The sequence below is a fragment of the Euprymna scolopes genome, chromosome 15 (genome assembly GCF_053919585.1).
Source record: "Euprymna scolopes isolate OS-2025 chromosome 15, ASM5391958v1, whole genome shotgun sequence".
Classification (NCBI taxonomy): domain Eukaryota; kingdom Metazoa; phylum Mollusca; class Cephalopoda; order Sepiida; family Sepiolidae; genus Euprymna; species Euprymna scolopes.
This window is the reverse complement of record NC_136496.1, coordinates 64854409-64873344: the sequence shown is the minus strand read 5'-3', so window position 1 is coordinate 64873344 and position 18936 is coordinate 64854409. Positions and strand designations below refer to the sequence as shown.

At 33.4% G+C, this 18936-nt stretch overlaps 1 protein-coding gene across 1 annotated transcript in view; it reads left to right on the top strand.

Annotated features, from left to right (window-relative positions):
* The window catches only part of LOC145293845 (uncharacterized), a 99435-nt gene that overhangs the window by 40231 nt on the left and 40268 nt on the right, over window positions 1-18936 (top strand). Inside the window, exon 2 of the mRNA XM_080140525.1 lies at window positions 6885-6937. Within this exon, the coding sequence (XP_079996651.1) occupies window positions 6885-6937 (53 nt within the window). The remainder of the gene's footprint in view (window positions 1-6884; window positions 6938-18936) is intronic.

The window sequence follows — 18936 nt, the reverse complement described above, 5'->3', positions numbered from 1 at the left end:
TATATATATATATATATATTTAAAATGGAAGTTTACTGCAATAGAAAAACATAGAATGTTCATGAATGTTTTAGAGTCTTTGTAAAACAAGGGAGATTCATTAGTTGAGATATCAAAAAAATCGGTTGATAGTTTAACGGCCATACATTACATGGGTCAGAAAATCGTAATCAAAACTTCTCAATTATATAAATATTTTATTAAAAGTTGTTAATAAGAGTCCATGTTTTTTTTTTTTGTTTTTTTTAGAAAATTCAGTGAATAAGGTTTGTAATATTTCAATGAATTTGAATGAGCAGATGACAATGTGTGAAGCTTTGTAAATGAGTATTGCGTAAGTTGACATGCTAGCAGGCTCAAAGCCAACGAAGGGGCGCTAAGGATGCATGGATTTCAGCTCAATTTGTTCATTGAAGAAAAATCTGGCTCTCAAGGATCAAAGTGACTTCTAGAAAGGCCATTTTGATTAAATTAAGAAAATCCTTTGATTGGTCCAAATTATTTGTTTTTATATTAATTCAAACATGTGCGAATTCGTTTGTGCAGAAACGAGTTTATACATTTTAATAGGTCGCAACAGACTGTCCAATGTTGAGTTGGTCTTCTGCTGGTTATTTTCCCAGAAAGGCTATCTTTATAAAACCTGTAGGTGTAGTTGTGTATTCCACACTGCCAATCACATGTCCAAACCAGTTTTCTGTTTTCCATTTTACTGTCCAATATGATTTTTCACTTCCAGTTTCTTTCTTGTGTCGGCCCTCCCCTGTCTCTTCAACTCTTCCCAGCTTTTGTTCTCAAATAGCTCCACCATTTTTGTGAGTTGAGCTTTCTTTAGAATCCACGTTTCAGAAGTGTATAATGGCAATTTATGCATTAATAACTTTATTTGATCTGCCTTTTTTCTGCAAAACCTTATGAACCGGGAACAATAAAAAGAATTCTAAGTGTCTGGTGGAAGCTGAAAATAAATTTGTTTCCGAAGCAACAACCGTTTTTGATGTTTTGGCATGAAGTTTCTTGGTTATTGAAACTAAACAGCATTTTAATAAGTCTAAAATGTTCTGGATAAGTCAGTTTTTATTTTTTATTTCTTTCAGATGTATAAAAATTATGATGGTAATCGTTTTTGATTTATCTTTTTTAAAGTTTTAATCTAAGGCAAGTGAGAACTGTTAGAGTAATACTTTAATTAGAAGAAAATGGGTTCTATTATTTTATTCTTATAAGCTTACGCTTTCCGTCAGAAATGGTGGGGAGTGTATTTTCTCTCATTAAACTGTAAAGTTATTTTTAAGAAAAAAAAAAAATCTATAAATCTGTATAGAAAGCTGAGAGCATCCCATCACCACTGCCGACTTAAATATCTTCACTATTAAAGTCGTTTTTGTAGTCACCACTTGCAAAGTTAAAAAGCTACCAAACTGTAGGGGTTAATGAGATGGATAAATTGTCAGTGGAATGATGAAGAATATTATAAGAGGATTGAAAGTGATATACGGGATGAACAAAAGTTCATTACTTATGAAGACAGTTTATGACAAATATTTGACTTTGTATTTGAAGACAACCTGGTTGTAGCATGCAAGGAAACAGTTCCATAGTAACTTGTTCCATAGATGAAAAGTTTTAGGCAGGATTTTGAAATCTGTCTTGTAAGAATGCTAGGAGTTAATCTGATTTTTTTTTTTTTTTTTTTTTTTATTTTTTATTTTATCTCCACGGAATTAAATTTCAACCTTGGAATACATTAAAATAAGGAATTGGATATTTTTGAATACTGAGTCTGTGTTAGATCTTAGACCTTTTGACTTTGCAACTATGGTTAGAAAGTTAGTGTCAGATTTTTTTAATCTCTGAAGAATCAACAGTCTGAATATTGGGAGTTACTGATTTTTAATCCTAACAATCAGTAAGACGTTATATGTTCTGACTTCACAGCCTGGAAATTCCCTTTGATGTTAAATCTACAGAAGAAAGGAAGATGTGTTCTTGCTGTGAATGTCTGGCATTCACATGAGAAAAGTAAATTGAACTTTTTTTTTATTTAATTCTTTTATTGAGGCAGTAAAGAGAATTTATTTTTAGGTTTATACAAGGGTCATTCCAAAAGTAATGCCTTCTAATTTTTCATTCTGTCTAAATGGATCAAAGAGGGTTGCAGAAAAAATTGCATTGTTATGATGACTGAACTTATGCATTCATGACCTGAAAGATTCATCTTTCTTGTAAATATTGGTGTGGAACTCTAAGAAAGCAACCCCCTGTCTTGGTGTGTGTCAGAAACCTACAGGTGTCATTGAATTCCTTGTAAAAATGCACTGGGAATGGTGGTGACCATGTAGAAAAATATATTCTGGAACACAAAAATCGCTTGTTTTAATGATGCCGTTTTTCTCATAACTCTTAAACTTTTCAAGTTAAAATAAGAAAAATGGGAGCCTTTAGAACGACCCTCGTATTCAAAGAAAACATGGAAATTTGATGGGTTAGAAATAACTACCATGGATAAATAGTTTAAAATTTTAGTTTAGATAAATGTGGATCGGATAATATTATTTATAGATTCCTTTCAAAAGATTTTCTGAACGTAATAAGTCTTAAACACTGGTTTAGTTCTAATAACTTCAGAGGAAGAATAAGTCTGGAGAGTATAGGGAAGTGTGTGCAGATCAGGAGACTTTGATGGTATAGTCACATTGAAAGAGTGGATGAGAGTTGTCAGCAGATGTAGAACAGTTGAAGTAGCATATCCAGTTCATGGGTGAAGGCCAACAAAAACGTGGGATGAAGTGATAAAAATGGACTTGAAAGAAAGAGATAAAGACCTGATTGGAAGCATTTTAATTTGAAAGTAAATTTCTAAAAAGCGTCCAACACATGCCAGCATAAAAAAAAAAAATGGACATTAAACCAAATATGATGATAATGAGTGTCTTTTTTTTTTTTTTCTTTTCTTTTAGACTTTGTCCTACAACTTATGTTCAATTTCATTATCTGCAGATTATTGACTAAACGTTTTACTTTGATTTTTTTTTTTTTTTCTAGCTTTATTGTTTTGTTGGCTTCTTGTTTATTGTTTCAGGGTATATCTGGAGTCTGGATGTCTGTCTTTATTTCTACATGAAAAGAAAGGAAAATTGTATTTTAAGAAAATGAACTGAATTTAGACAAAGAATGGGGGAGAGGCAGGAAAATAACTAGAGTATTTAAACTGATAATAATTACTTGTGATAGGGGTGGGTTGAGCCAGTTCCAAGTGTCTTCACTGCCTTAAGGCAATTCACTCAAGTCTGTCCGCTGCTGACTCCTCAGCATACTTCAACCATTTGGGATTCCATCATCTACACCAAAAAGATGCAAAGCCTAGTCAAAGCTACCAAGTAAATTTTGACCATTGGGAGCCATGTCCTCAATTGACCATTACCCTTCTTGTGCCATCCATGTTAATAATAGAGTAGATTTATTTGTAAATGTGAGGGGGGGCATTTTTTTTTTGTCACCTCCTTTCAACTATTACATAAGGTAACATAGATTATCAACATTAGCAAAAGAAGAAAAAAAATTTTTGCTATTTTTCAATGATATATTTAATTATACTAGCAGACCCATGGAAAGCAAAAAAAAAAAAAAAATTGCTAACTTTCGCTTTAAGCAGGGGTGAGGAATCTTGATATCTTGTTATTTAGGCAATGTGTGCTGAGGGGAAGCTATTTCTTTTCATCTTGAATATTGATGAATAATTGATATACTGAGACCTTGAAGATTTTTTTTTTTTTTTTTTACACACCTCACACAAGCACTCCTTGCCTGATCCTATACCCCATTTTCAAATAGACAAACTCTGGGGCCACAACAACGATCCTTTTTCTTTTTTCGTTTCTTTTTGCATTGCATTAGTAGATATATTCAGCTATGTCGAAATCAATTCTGAAAAATAATTTAGATTATTCAGACTACTGTTCTCATCTTGGTGCATATGATGTAATCACGTTGACACACTGATTCTTGCTAGATCACTGAAGTTAAGCAACATTGAGCTTGGTCAGTACCAGATGGGTGACCGATTTAAGAATATCAAATGGTGAATAATTTGGGAATACGAGGCACTGTATATAGGACGTCAACACCTCCCTGCAAAAGTTGCAAAAACCTTATGTCATCATCTTCCTTAACAAGGATATACATTCGACTGGGGACCACTTGTGAATTTCATACTCCCATGGAACTTCCTCCTTCAGAGGAAGCAATTAAACCCATTCTAGAGATAGTGCCACAGTTTCTCATCTTCAATATTCTCGCAATGTTTTGGACACTGTAACCGATGACCTTTTTCAGGTGCTTCTGGACGAACTTGGGGAATTTGTGCAGAATTTTGAACGGAACTCTTAATTTAATCTATCAATGTGGCTTGCTCTCATTCTGTTAGTCATAACTAAATAGAAGTCTTAAGTAATTCATAATTGTATTCTTAGTATCGTCTGCATTGATGATTGAACCATCAATCAACCTCCAAAAGACTGTTACTTATAACTAATTATTACTTAGCACTTATATCCATTATATCACAGGCGCTTTGCGTACAGTTCTAGTATAAATTTTAGTTTGACAAGTTGCACCTAAAGATCAGAGGTTACATCGGGCAAAACACTAGTTCGAATAATACAAATTGTTGATTCTTTCTCCAAACTTCTGAAACAAGATTGCATGGGCAAGATCAATCCTAAAATTTATTTTTGGTGGTGGGGATAGACCATGCCAACTAATATGACATCTATATAAAAAAAAAAAAAAAAAAAAATCTAATTTTTTTTTTTTTTTTTTTTTTCAGACATTCTCTGGTGACCCTAACTTCTACCATTCAGTGAAAAGGTCTTAAATCCTCTAGCAACACAGTTGCCTATCCTATAGTTTATGAGCCTGTTGTATTTGGCTGCTGTTGTATCTCACTCTCTTAAGCTTTGTTTGAAGTGCCCCCTTCTCCAACACAGATTGACTTTTAGATTACATGTTGGGAGGAGGGGATGATCTAAAGACTAGCCAAATAACTAAAAAATACATTTAAAATAAATTGTATTTAAATTTCTTTCATTAAAAACAAACAAACATTAACTTGGAAAACCTGCTTTTCTTTTCTTTTTTTTTTTTTTTCTTCAAAACAAAACATGTATATAATATCCTGCTTGTTCCTTTCTTTAGTTCATCTGCATGTTACGCTTTGAAAAAAGGCCAAGTACAATTTTTGAAGGCTAAACTGCTTCAAAGAAGGCCAAATTCACAAAATTTAAGAAAGGACAATCTAGCAACCCTGGATAAAAATGAGTGACCTCCCTTTATAGTTTCATTTTTTAAGATTATAATAATATGATCATTGTTATAGTGGTGTGAAAAAGGAATTCGTCATTTTGATGTGCAGTGGTTCTTCACTGAAGAAAGAAGTCAGTGAAACATTAAGGGACGGAAACACTCAAAAGAATCAGGATAAAAAAAAAAAAAAAAAAAAAACACCATCTGCCAAGAGCTTTATCGAAACTGTGGGGGTCGCCTGGCCTTTTTTTGGGAACTGACTTCCTCCACAAATAATAAAAATAAAAATAAGAAATCTTATGTGCAACACAAATGGAGGTTTATTTCCGGAATAGAAATAACAAACAATAACAAGTTAAAACATAGTTCTCAATATTTCAGAGTTCTTTTTTTTGAGTTCATATGAAAGATGGAGAGTCTTTTTTTTTTGTGTTCTTTGAATGTTCAAATTTGTAACAGACAATATTAATGTTCGTCTGTTAAAAAAGAGTATTAATGCGCGGAGCAGTGGAAATGAAATAATTGATGTTTGTACGCGTGGTAAGTCCATATGAGAAAGCGTTGAATGAGTCGGAAGAGTTTAAAGAGACGAAAGAATGCTCGAAAGGCTAAGAGACTAAAGAGATAGATTTTGTGTTTGTGCTTGTTTATATTCGATTTGATCGGCTCCAAACGAGCTCTAGAAAATCAGTTTTAAAATGTGTCCTAGGAGGAATTCCATTGGATGGAAGACATCACATGGTGTTTTCGACTAGGTCCGCACCTTTGGTATATAAAGGTCATGCCGGAATTTGCGTGGGTGTCATTTTTCATTTTTTTTAACGCGCCGAAACAATCAATTGCACTGCGCGCCTAAATTGTATTTAACGATTTTAAATTTGAATATTAAACTGTGCCAACTGGCACAAAACCTATTTCTCATTCAGTGGAATTTCCACGGATCATGCTAGTTATAAATAATATCTAATATATATATAAGGCTATATGTCTGTTTGTCTGTCTCCATGTTTTCAAACTTTATCTCCTCCGAAACTAAAAGTCGCAGAGCAACGCTAGGGGCCTCAAATGATTGGATTTTTTACGGACTGTTCTTTTATGGGTCTTTAGTTAAAATAGGGGTTAAAAAAAAAAAGATCAAAATTGAAAAAATCATTGTACATTCATCTTAGTTTATTTTTAATTAGTTCATATGTGTGTCACGTTGGTACAGTGGTAACGTCACCAGCTTTGAATGATAGTGTTGCTTTCATTTTTGATTCTAGCTGATGGCACCCAAATACTTTTTTCTTACTTTTGAAATCATGACATAGAAAATTTGGACAAATTAAAATATCATTTAAGCATATTTTACCACTGAGCACCCCTCCACTCCCCCAGTATAGTACATATAAAAGTTATTGCAGTGAAAGATTTCTTAAGTTTATTGAGAGTTTAAGCTACACAGCTCTGATTGGATGTCGTCTTTTTATAAAGATTTATGCATTAATTGCAAACACTTTCGTTGCGTATTTGTTTTTGTTTTGTAGATTCTTTGTGTATTCAACCAACTTTAATGAGATTTTTTTATTTCTCTATTTCAGCTTTTCTTAGAATACAAGATTTCTGCAAGTATAATGATAATAAGGTCTTTGATGTAAGTATAGATTATTTATCTTCCTCTGCTTATGTATGCTCCCCCCCCCCATTCTTTATGTACAATTTTGCCAGGTTGTTTTTTTTTGTTTGTTTTTTCTCTCTACACAAAGCATAAGATTTGATTGGTTGACAGAATCAGTATGAGTTAACGTTTATCATTTCATTGGCTTATTTGTAGTAGTAATGCTTTTATTGAAAAACAAAGATCTTTCATGTGAGAATTTAAGGGAAGAGTCCTCTGTTCTACTTTGTTACACTTCTATATGTACTGCAGATGATCCTACAGGATTGGTTTAAGAGTAACTACAGTTTCGTGTGAAGCTGACTTTTGGACTTTTCTGTCATGTTTTCTCTGTCGAGGCATATGTTTGTCTCTGATCTATGATCACCACAGGAACTACCACTAGCTGTAAAGGATAGTTTTTATTTCTGACTCAAGATCAGCTGTGTTCTATTTATGCACAAACATATGTCCATGAAAGATGACTTTTCACCAGATATGGACAGTAATTCACTTGTAGCAGCACAAGTGCTTTGAAACACATAATATGGTACTGATTACATGGGGATCAATCCTAGGCATTACGGAAGGCCATCTTGGAATGGCATTATTCCTCGACATGGACTCTCAGCCACCGTGCATGGGCTACCATGATTTGGGATGTAATGCAAGCCTAGGTAGAAGCTGCTTCAGCCTGACCAGAGTAAATGTTGTTGCAAATGATGTTTTTAGTTTGTATGGAGTGGTTGGTACCATTAAAACGAGCAACTTTTAGTGTGCAAAAAAATTTTTTTTTCTACATGGTCACTATTCTCAATGCACTTTTGCTATCGATGAGTTGGTGGTTGTGCATGAGCATTCGGGGCGCGCTTTGTCACTTGCATCCATGTCGCCACTCTGAAATTGGTGAACCCATCTCCTAACTGTGCTGACATCAATTGAAACGACTTCGTAAATGTTTAACAGGCGACTTGGTGTGCCAGGTTAGTTATCTTAAGACTACTACATCACTTTCACTAATACTCTTGAAAAAAAAGTATGAATCCATATATCTTTTGTTTTATTTTACTTCAGTCGAAGTTCTCAGAAATCAAGGGGCCCACAACCAGGGGCTAACACTTGAACTCTATATGAGATACATAGATATTCGAATGTTCCATTTAAGTTCTTTATTTCTCAAACACTGAGTTAGTAAAGAATTGAGAACATAATTTTCCTCTCCCCAATTAACCATTTTTATACGTTGTAGTATATATCTGTATGGATACTCCAACTATGGATTAAATAGTAGAGAAGACTAGACTTTGAAACCTTGGTTGTGCAACTATTCTAGGAGAAGAAAAGCTCTGAAATAATCCCAATCTTTCTCTGCATAATCGGCATTGTCATCTTTAACTGGATTCAACCGATACAAGTACAGGAGAAGTGCGTTTGCAGTATTTCACAACATGTCATTCACTAGAGACTTCCTTCGCAGTTATCATTACAGTAGATATCCATTGTCTCTTGAGATTAAGATGTTTTATATATTTACTTTTAGGTGGTTTATTTTGTTATGAAAGTTTTAATGCAAAATAGTCCTACGAATGTTATCTAACTGAGGACCTTTTCAATGCATTCTAAAAATTTTTTGTGATTCTGATAGTTTTTACATTTAATGAGTCCTTGGATCCACAAATTAATTTTTATAAGTCCCTGAGGAATTTTGTTATGATGCTCACAATAAGATGGGGGAAAAACAAACATTTAAATCTTGATAAGTACTTCTTTATAATTTTGACACTTTTTCTTCCATAAATCGCATTTATACATATATAAAGTTGAGTTATTTTTCACACTGTCATTGCTATTAAAAGCTAACTCTTCTATTTTAAAAGTGAATACAGCTTGCGTATATCTTTAGTTGTGAATATACCAATGACTTTAAAAAGGATATACTATTACACACACGTGCACATTTTCTACATTGTGCATAGCATTTGGAGTTGTATTCAAAGTAAATCTCTATATCTCTATCAAGCTACTCTCTTAATTTTTGGTCTACAAACTTGATATATGACATGTTCAGACTTGTGTAACAAAAATAGATTTGTTTTTTAACTTGAAAAATAGCTGCTAAAGGGTCAAAATTGAAACTTGGCAGGTGAAGTTTAACATAGTGTGTATGCTCTATACATGTGCGAATATACATTTATTTGTCAGGTTTTGATATGCATATGTTGTTAGCTCAGATAGTAGTAAATATTGCTAGAAAGCTAAATGTTTTTTTTGGTTTTGATTCTAGCTAATGGCACCCAAATCATATTTTTTATCTTTTAAAATTACTGCTATATATTGAGTACAATATAATATTCAATAGAGAATTGGCTCTATAATAATAAATACAAAATCTGCATAAATTAAAATATCATGTTTTAAGCATATTTTATGACCGAGCAACGCCGGGTGGCCTGCTAGTAACAATATAAATGTGACTCTCATCCCTCCACCAGCAGGAGGGATCATGTGACCAAAATTAAAGAATGAACATTGCAAAGAAGCTGTTTTTGGTGATGTTCCAATGAGTCTGTTCTTGTAAGGAGGTGAAAATGGGGTTCTGATCTGAGAATTTTTGTTCATTGTTGTATTGTACAGCCAAGTAATGTATTTTTCTGATCCTTGTCATAAAAATAAATGTTTAAAAAATAATAGGTACATAGGTCTGGTCATAGTTAGCTTGAATAAAACAGGTGAAGCATGCATGCTCCCACCGTGAGTACACAGTGAACAAGGCATAAAAAAGATGATTAAGTTCAGCCCCCCCCCCCTCCCTCAGCCCCAAAAGTTCCCATGGGACGTCAAATCCTGGTGAAAAAGAACAAACGGTGCAGTTTTAGGCCTTAACATATGTAAATTTGAGTTCAGCACCATGCAAAACTGCTAAATAGACATACGCAGAAAATTTTGGACAAATATGGTAAAATAGTCCCAAAAATAGTGTTTTTATTAGCCCTAAAAGAGCCCCTAGGGCACACCCAAGAGCTATCGTGAAGTATAGACAAACAAAATTATGTAGAAATCGGTTAGTTAAAACTTTTCAGAAAGTTTTATAAAAATCTAAACCATAAATTTTTTTTTTTTTTTTTTTTTTTTTTTTAATAAGCACAAAAGTGTCAATTTAAGCTATTTTGACCCGGGGGCAACTGGAGTTTCCTGGAAAATCCGTTCTGTTACTTTTTTACTCATATTATGTTTAATGTTTGTACAAAATTTCAAAAAATTCCAACCAAAGTGTCGTTATTGAGAAAAATGCAGACAGACGAACGGACAAGAGTGAATTTGCAGGTCCACCCTCCTTTTGTTGGGGGGGACCAAAAAAAAGAAAAAACGGGAGATAAAATAGAATCCACATTGGACAGTTTTCTGTGCATCGCAATGTATCATATTTTATCAAACAATTGACTTGCATCCTTGGGACACATCGGTAAGATTTTACTGTGTCTTTTTAAAATTTTATACATTTGATGCAGGATGCATAGTGAGCATGACTCTGTTCAAGTTGAGCACTTTAGGAGAAATGTGAAGTTTTAAATTAAGCAATATTACATATGTTCTCTGCCTTTACAGATCAAACATATTTTTTAAAACTTGCTATATTCATAAATATAGGGTTTAGAGATGAGATGTTAGATGGGTTTAACTAATTCTAACTTGGGTTTAAATTGTTCGACCAGCGATACAATTATAAGCCACACTGATGATTGTTAGTGCACATGATATTAATACATGTGGATGATAAATATGTATAAAAATTAATTATATATATGTATATAACTTTGAATTACTATATTGATTATTCAAATTATTTGCATTCTTTAGATTACTGTTCTCATCTTGATTGTTATTTGCACATTTCGGTCAACAAGATACACCTGCAGAAGGTCGGAAGTTACATTGACCGAAACATTGTACAAATAACACTCAATGAGAACAGTAGTCTGAACAATCCAATTAGATAATAGTCTTATATCAGAAATTTAGACACCAAATAATTTGAGTATTAAACAGATTTATTTTTCTAATCTTGCTGTTTAATGTTTAGATGGTGGGAGGTAAGACAGTTATGAATGAAATCTCAAATGATCCAACTTGTCAAAATTACCAAAAATCAAAACCTTATGTAATTATATAGAAACCCCTTGTTTTTATTTTTACCCAAAATAAAAACAATATGAAACTGTGTGTGATATAATCGTACTTGACTTCTTTATTGAATGACTGACCTGTAATTGGAACAACACTTCCTACTTAAATACAAAACAACTGAGCATCTGCTTAAAATTCTGACTGTTCTATGAGCTTGACTGAATGAAAACATCAGCTCTAACCGAACACAAAAAGTTTGTTTGCTTAGGGCCACTGCCTTTTGAGACCAATAGAAATCAAATCTCTCCCTGCCTGGAGTGGTTGAAAAGAAAATATAAACTGTGTCAATCGCTTTATTGCAGTTAAGTAAAATATCAAAATTTCACTAAATATACATTACAACAATATGAAAATTATATCAAACGACTGCTTAGGTTAGTTATTTCCAAAAATTTTATTAAAATTCATGGGATATTCACAAAGTTATGACGTTTTATTCTATAACAAGGAAGGAATTTCCACTGTCCATCGCTTTATTGCAGGTCTCTTAAAATGTTGTTTTTAGGGCAAAAATACAATGTCTTGTGAACTTTTTATTATATTTTTCTGTCAAAGAATAATAAACTAAAGCATATCCTTGGTATAAGTCTCGTATAAATTAATTATCGACATATCCATCATTTTTTAAAATAACTTAAAACAACCTTTTGTCCCACAAGGAAGTCAATTGTTTGATCTTAAAAGGAGTTATGGCTCTAGCAACATCAACTATGTTTCTCCAGAAGGCATCCTTTGAAGTAAATTGCTCTCCTCCCTCATAAACTCCTCTTTTTAATATTGACCAGAGATATTCAATGTGGTTAAGGTCATGAAAGTTTCCACAATGGATCCCATATATTCAAGGAAGGCTGCAGTTGCCCCAAACAGAATGGGATGATACATTATCCTGTATAAAAATCATCTGAAAGTGACAATGGTAGGTCATCTAGTCATGTCGACAAATGATTATCCAAAAAGGCTGCGCATGCATTGCTAGTAAGCTTTATACCCTCTGGCACTCTGCATGGTCCAATCAAGTTATTCTCAATGATTCCCGCCCAAAACAGGATGCCTCCACCTCCTTGTTGATGATGAACTCTGTAACGGGTTGGAGTTCCATTCGGGTTTCAAACTTTGGTCCATCTATCTGGACCGTCAAGAGTAACATGGGCCTCATCCCTAAATAGGACCTGTTGGAAATCTATTTTCATGTAATTCTGTGTCCAAGCCATTCGTATTTCCCTCTGTTGTTTACTCAATGGAGGCCTTGGAAGAGGTTTGATGTTCCTTGCAGTCTCATTCAACACATTGTATCCGGCCTGCCTGAATCTTGGAGCGATTCCAGCTCTTGCAAAAATGGAAGCACTGGTGCTGTTTGGGTTTCGGTTGACTTCCCTACAAATTTTTCGAATATCACGATGTGAAAGGTTTCTCCTGGTACCTTTATTTTCTGGATTTTGTGTTCGGGTTGTTCAAGAATGAGGCCAAGGTTCTTGGATTCCTTTCCAGCTCCGTGGCTAAATCTTTTGATGGGCAATACTTCTGCGAGTCCAGCAACTATCCTTTGCTTTTCGATAACCTTTAATCGCCTGTTCTTTTGGCATTTTAAGAGATCTGCAATAAAGCAATGGACAGTAAAATTACCTTGATAATAAATAAAATGCCGTAACTTTGTGATTATAGCATGAATTTGAATAAGATTTTGGGAAATAACTAACCTTAAAGCAACCCTTTGATGGTACAATTGTCATTTTTTTGTGACGTATATTTAGTGAAATATTGATATTTTACTAATCTGCAATAAAGCGATTGACACAGTTTATATATTCTGTCATTCGGAATAGACTCCACAAGTCTGGTTGAGAATTATTCACTGTTTAATGGACATAAAAACTGACTTAGTAGGAGGTCTCTCAGCTGAAATGGATGTAACTTCTGTTATCTCAAATGGCTTACTTCCTCAGCATGTAACTGTGCTTTTAAAAGTGATTAATTTCTTCAAAATGGTATCTCATCTTTTGAGTGATAAAATCCAGAGCCCGATATTTTTTCCATTGCTGATCTTCATTACGCTGACACCAAACATGCATCATTGTGCACATCTACGTTAATCTGACACAAATACACAACTTATAAATTATGCAAATGTTATTCTTGAATTTCTGTCCTTGCACAGCTCACTTTTTAATTATCTTCATAGCATTACTCCATTTGTTTGCATAATTTCTACAATTTTCAGTGCTTACGTTATGACAGACTGTAATCTTAGATTTCCAAGCTACCTACTATAGTCTGTTCATAATATTTGTTAGAACAATGGCAGTTAACAGAGACTTTCTTAAATAAACTTTCTCCCTTAATAACTTATTTTAGCAGATTACAGAATATCATAACTGATACAATCAACGTGATATAGCTACAATGAACAAATGTATGATTATGGTGATTACAATTTCATACAACTCTATTATTTTTGTAAGAAACAATTGCGATTCTGAAATCTCTTCTCTGTATCCTAGCCAAGTTTTAAACATTTAAGTTGCCTTTTAAGTTTTTCATATCAACACGCATTATCAAATGCTATTTTTAATAGAATCTAGCTAGCTTTCAAATAGCGAATGAAGTTAAGGTTGGCAGTTTTGAGAAATTTAAATTTTAAAATGTTTCCTGTTGCAGCTAATTTTATATGGCTCCTAGACTCATAAACTGAGTGTTAAGGGTCAGTTCCCTTTGAGGATGTTTTATTTTTATTTTTTTTTTTCCAAATCTTAAAACAATTTTAAGTTTTATTTGTGAGATTATTTGGAGAGAAGGGGTTCAATATTTATGCAATTAACAAATATTTTCTATTTTTTATTCACTTATGGAAGCATTACATTAATACTCACTATGCATCCAATGAAAGCATAGAATTAACACTGACATTTTCTGTTCATAATATGATACTGCTATTCTGCTCCAGTTTTAAATTTTTTATTATTCATGAAAATGTAACATAATATGAGTTTCATGGAACAGGAGTCTCTTGGGTCCTTTACTTTCCAGGTTAATGCAGGGGCACTTGCTATTTTTTTGTTCTATTTTACTTGTCGAAGTTCACAGATCAAGGGGCCCACTACCTGGGGCTAACACTTGAACTCTATATGAGATAGATATTCAAATGTTTCATTAAATTCATTATCTCTCAAACACTGAGTTGGTAAAGAAATTGAGAACATAATTTTCCTCTCTCCAATTGACCATTTTCATATGTTGTAGTTTATCTTTTGTCTTGGTTTTATTGGATGCCAGGACAAGAATTTATCTAGTCTCGTGGAGTATCCAGCTTTGTGCTATTACTTGAGGTAACATCACTTGGAAAAGGTGCACCATTCCTTGTAATGTGAATTAGCCATAGAAAAGATATTATTTGAGCTGCGAATACTATGTGATTTTTAATATTTGGTCAGGATTTACTTGTAGAAAAAAGTATCCTCATGTCGGGTTGTCCTGACAGACCTCTATATAGAGAGACCTTAAACACTTGAGGATAGTATCTAGTAAGCATTCAAATTGTGTGTGTGTGTGTGTGTGTGTGATTTCAAATAAAAAAATAATTCTATTAGACAGATTTTTATGAAATTTTGAATATTGATAGTATACTTTATAGGGAGTGTAATAGATTGTTTAATTGATTTTTAAGAGCAACAGAGTGAGCAGGATCCTTCTTTGAAAATAAATGTATCCATAAAATTAATTATTCTTATACTTTGGCATGTAGTGTAATCCTTACCAACCTGTTGATAATGTTTCAGTTGATTCGATAGAAATTTAGTAAACACCTACTTAATATTTTTCTTTGATTTAAATTTCTTTTTTTTTTTTTTTTTTAATGTAAGTCTATTGTATTTACCAGCAAACATGTGGTTGAAAAGAGTATATATTTACTAATGTTTATATACTTGTAGGGAAACCCGACGTTGCTCAGGATTGAATGGGGATCAACGAATGTTCTACACATCCAATGCCTTTATGATTGTCTAAATTAGTGAATTCATCCATTTTTCAATCAAATCGATTGATTGCCTACTCTAGTCAAGGATCCACCTTGGTGTACTAAAAGAAAGCTTCACATGCCTCCTTGCAGCAACTTAGTCTGCAATACATTGTAGCCTATATTACATTGTAGCGAACCAACTGCTGATTTTATAAAATTATCTTTATATGATGGCTTGAATTAAAGTTTAAAATGCAAAAGTCAAGTATCATGGTTCTAATGTGCTCTAAACAGGAATATTCATTTCAAACATGCCATTGTCTTATCAAAGAACTTACTGTTTATTTTATATGTTGAGGACTTCTGCTTGTGTGGTGATAAAACTTCTCAAATGTATTTGATGTTAGCCTGTATAAGAGTATTAACTTTAGTTAAAATTGGACTGTTCCTTCTTAATCAAGTTTTTTCGATTGATTTTCAATACTTAGGTTTTGTATTAGAATGCTTCCCATATCTAAAAACATTCCCAGACACATAAAATACATTTGTGTTAAATTAAAAAAAAAAAAAAAAAAAAAAATCAGCCCAGCCATTTGAGTTCATAATGATACTGAAGCGGCACTCGCTTTAGATAGGTTGAATCGGCTTCCTCCAAAGGAGGTAATTTCATGGGAGTACGAAATTCACGAGCAGTCCCCAGTCGCATATGTATCACCATCAGGGAAGATGAGACGTTGCGTTCTTACAGCACTTGCATGGAGGTGTCGACATTCTTCTACATACATCGTCTCCTAATCCTAAATAACTACCCATCTGCTACTGACCAGATTCAATGGTGCTTAACTTAGGTGATCAGACGAGAACTGATGTATCAATACATATCAACTAACTGTCAGTACATATCAACTAACTCACAAACATAGACAAACACACAAAGTTCCTATTGTAGATAAGTAGAAATATGTTGTTTAATTTTTTTTTTTTTTCATATAAATTGCTTTAGATTATTCTGAGAACAAGTTGACGTAAAAATATTTTTTGTCTTTTAGAGGGGGAGGGGGTTGAGTAACATTTGATATGGTGTCATACTAAACCCATACCTTTCAGCTACTAGTATAATTGGGTTGCTGAATCTACTTTTAGTCAAAAATTATTTTTGTGACAATTAGTTATCTAGGATTTCCTCTGATTGTTTTGCGTATTAACTTTAACATGGAAACCTGGCTTAAAATAGAGATTGATTGACAATATGACGTTGTTGTTATGATAGCTTTTTTTTTTTTTTTTTTTTTTTTTTTTTTTTTTTTAAGAACTGTTTATATATTTAAATAGAAAAGACTAAAATATATAAACCTGGTGATTATGAGGAAATGGACATGCCTGAAGAAGTGCACTCCATAACACTGTGACATTTCCTAATTTGGTTGTCATTTGATGCCAATAATTACAAAAATTATGCAATTATTTATCTTTGCTTGTATGAAAAGAAAGACGAAATAAAACTACAACAGCCCTTGAAGATATACAAAGAAAGCAGTTTGTAAAATATCTGTCAAAGAAAATTAAAATTATTTTTTATTGGATTTGACTTGGGTTAATTTTCGTTTCTCAACCCATTTTTTTTTTTCTTTTTACATGGAGTTCACCACTTATCAAGGCCCAATGGCCACTCAGGGATAAGGGTTATTGTGTGTACAGTAATCAAAGTGATAGTGTAGCAATAGTATTGGAGAATTGGTAAGGTGTCATTACTTAAGGGGGAAGGGCGGTTCATCAGGAATTTGTTTGTGTTGGACTTGAAGACATCCAGGTTGAAGTCGGGAGGGAAACGGGCAAGCGGAACAGAGTTCCACAGGTGTGCAGTTCTAAGAAAGAAGCTTTGTTCATGGTATCTACGTTTTGATTTAGGCACATATAGGTGATGGGGAAAATTATTGACGGTGGTTTCAGCTAGTCGGGTGTTTTTTGAGAAAGATTGGCGAGGGGGGGACCAGAGAATGGAGCTCAGACGAGCACCTGCCATGGAAATAACGATAGAACAATGACCGGCTCGCTACGTCTCTTTTGTGGGAAAGAGGTTGCAGGGTAGAGAAAAGGGCATCCCCCACCAAGCCCTATTTTGTACTCTGTTAAGGCAGGATAGGCTGTTTTTAGCAGCCCCTGCCCAGATGTGGCAGCAGTACTCCATCTTTGGACGTACTTGGCTCTTATATAGATAGAGAATTGCATCGTTAGTGAGATATCTTTTGGAGCAGTAGAAGGATCCCACCATTTTCCCAGCGACCTTGGCCACAGACTTGATGTATATGTTCCATTTAAGATCAGATGTAAAAGTCAAACCCAGGAGCTTATCAAAGCCTGGGGCCTCCCTTAGACGAGAGCCATATCTGTGTTTTTATAAGTTGCCATCATCATAGAGATCTATTGTTATATAAAAAGGAACTTTGTGTGTGTGAGTTCGATCCCTATTGATTTGAAAACGGCTGGGCTGATTTTTATAAAATTTCACACAAATGCACTTTATGTATCTGGCAGCGTTCTTTGATAGGTCTTGTATTGAAATATTTTTGATAAGTATCGATAATTGATAATTGAAAAATCCAATGAAAGAAGGAACAGGCAATTTTGACGAAAGTTAACACCTTCACAAATCCATTTGAGAAGTTTTATTACCGCACAAGCAGAAATGCCCAACATATAAAAAATCAACAGTTCTTTGATATGATTAGGATGTGTTCGAAAATGAATGTTTCTGTTCAGAGCACAATAAAAGTATGATACTTGACTTTTGTATTTTAAACTGTAATTCAAAACATTATATATAAAAATAATTTTATAAAATCAACAGTAGGTTCTTTACAGTGCAATGTAGGCTACAATGTATTATGGACTGCCACTGCAAGGAGGCCTGTGACATTTCTTCTCAGTGTGCCACAATAGATTCCCAACTAGAGCAGGTAATCAGTCGATTTGATTGAAAAACAGGCAATTTCACCAATTTCAATGACAATAAAATATGGCAGTTGGAAACCGGCATGCATCGTTATTTAATTTCAGGCAACGTTGAGTCTCTCTCCTTTTGGCTAAGGATAGGTTAGTTTGGAAGCAAAACCATTCAATGCAAACTGATATAAAGCGGAATATGTATGTGTTATATACGTATGCATAAAAAATTAATGTGAAAAATGTTTTGTTTTTTTTTTTAATTTATTTGTTTACCTATAGGAATACAAAATGTCCTTTTAAAATCTTTTTTTCTAAAAGAACGAAACTTTCAACAGCTTCCAAAGTACATGTATGTTTGCATGTTTTTGTATAGGATTTACTCCTAAACTAATTACTGGACATTATGCATTTCGAAACACAGCTGCTAGATGCAAGGGTGAATAATATGAGCTATATTTAGTTTCATGTAAAGAGATCAAGTAGACAAATTGAAATTTCCACATTGAAACCTTTTCTGTTTAAAGCATTAACGAGAATGGGGAAAAGAGAAGGTTTCATTACCTTAATGTTGTGACATTTCTTTTCTCCATCCTCGAAAAAAAGATTGATTTGCAAAGTCGATGAAGACAATATAATTTCAATCATATCATTTTCAATGCCAAAAGAAGCTATAATAGTGTTATCTGTTTCAACTCTTAATGTACTGTTGATAAGAGTCTGGATGCCACATGTCAACCCAAGCTTTGTGATAGAAATTATGTATGATAGAACTAATGTCGGATGTAACATATAATATGAGTATTTATCAGTGATGTTATTTTTATGCTATAAAACATTTTTTTTGTCATATCAATATGATTGAGTATAACAATTTAAATTTTGATATGTTTTTTTTAATTCTATATCTTGT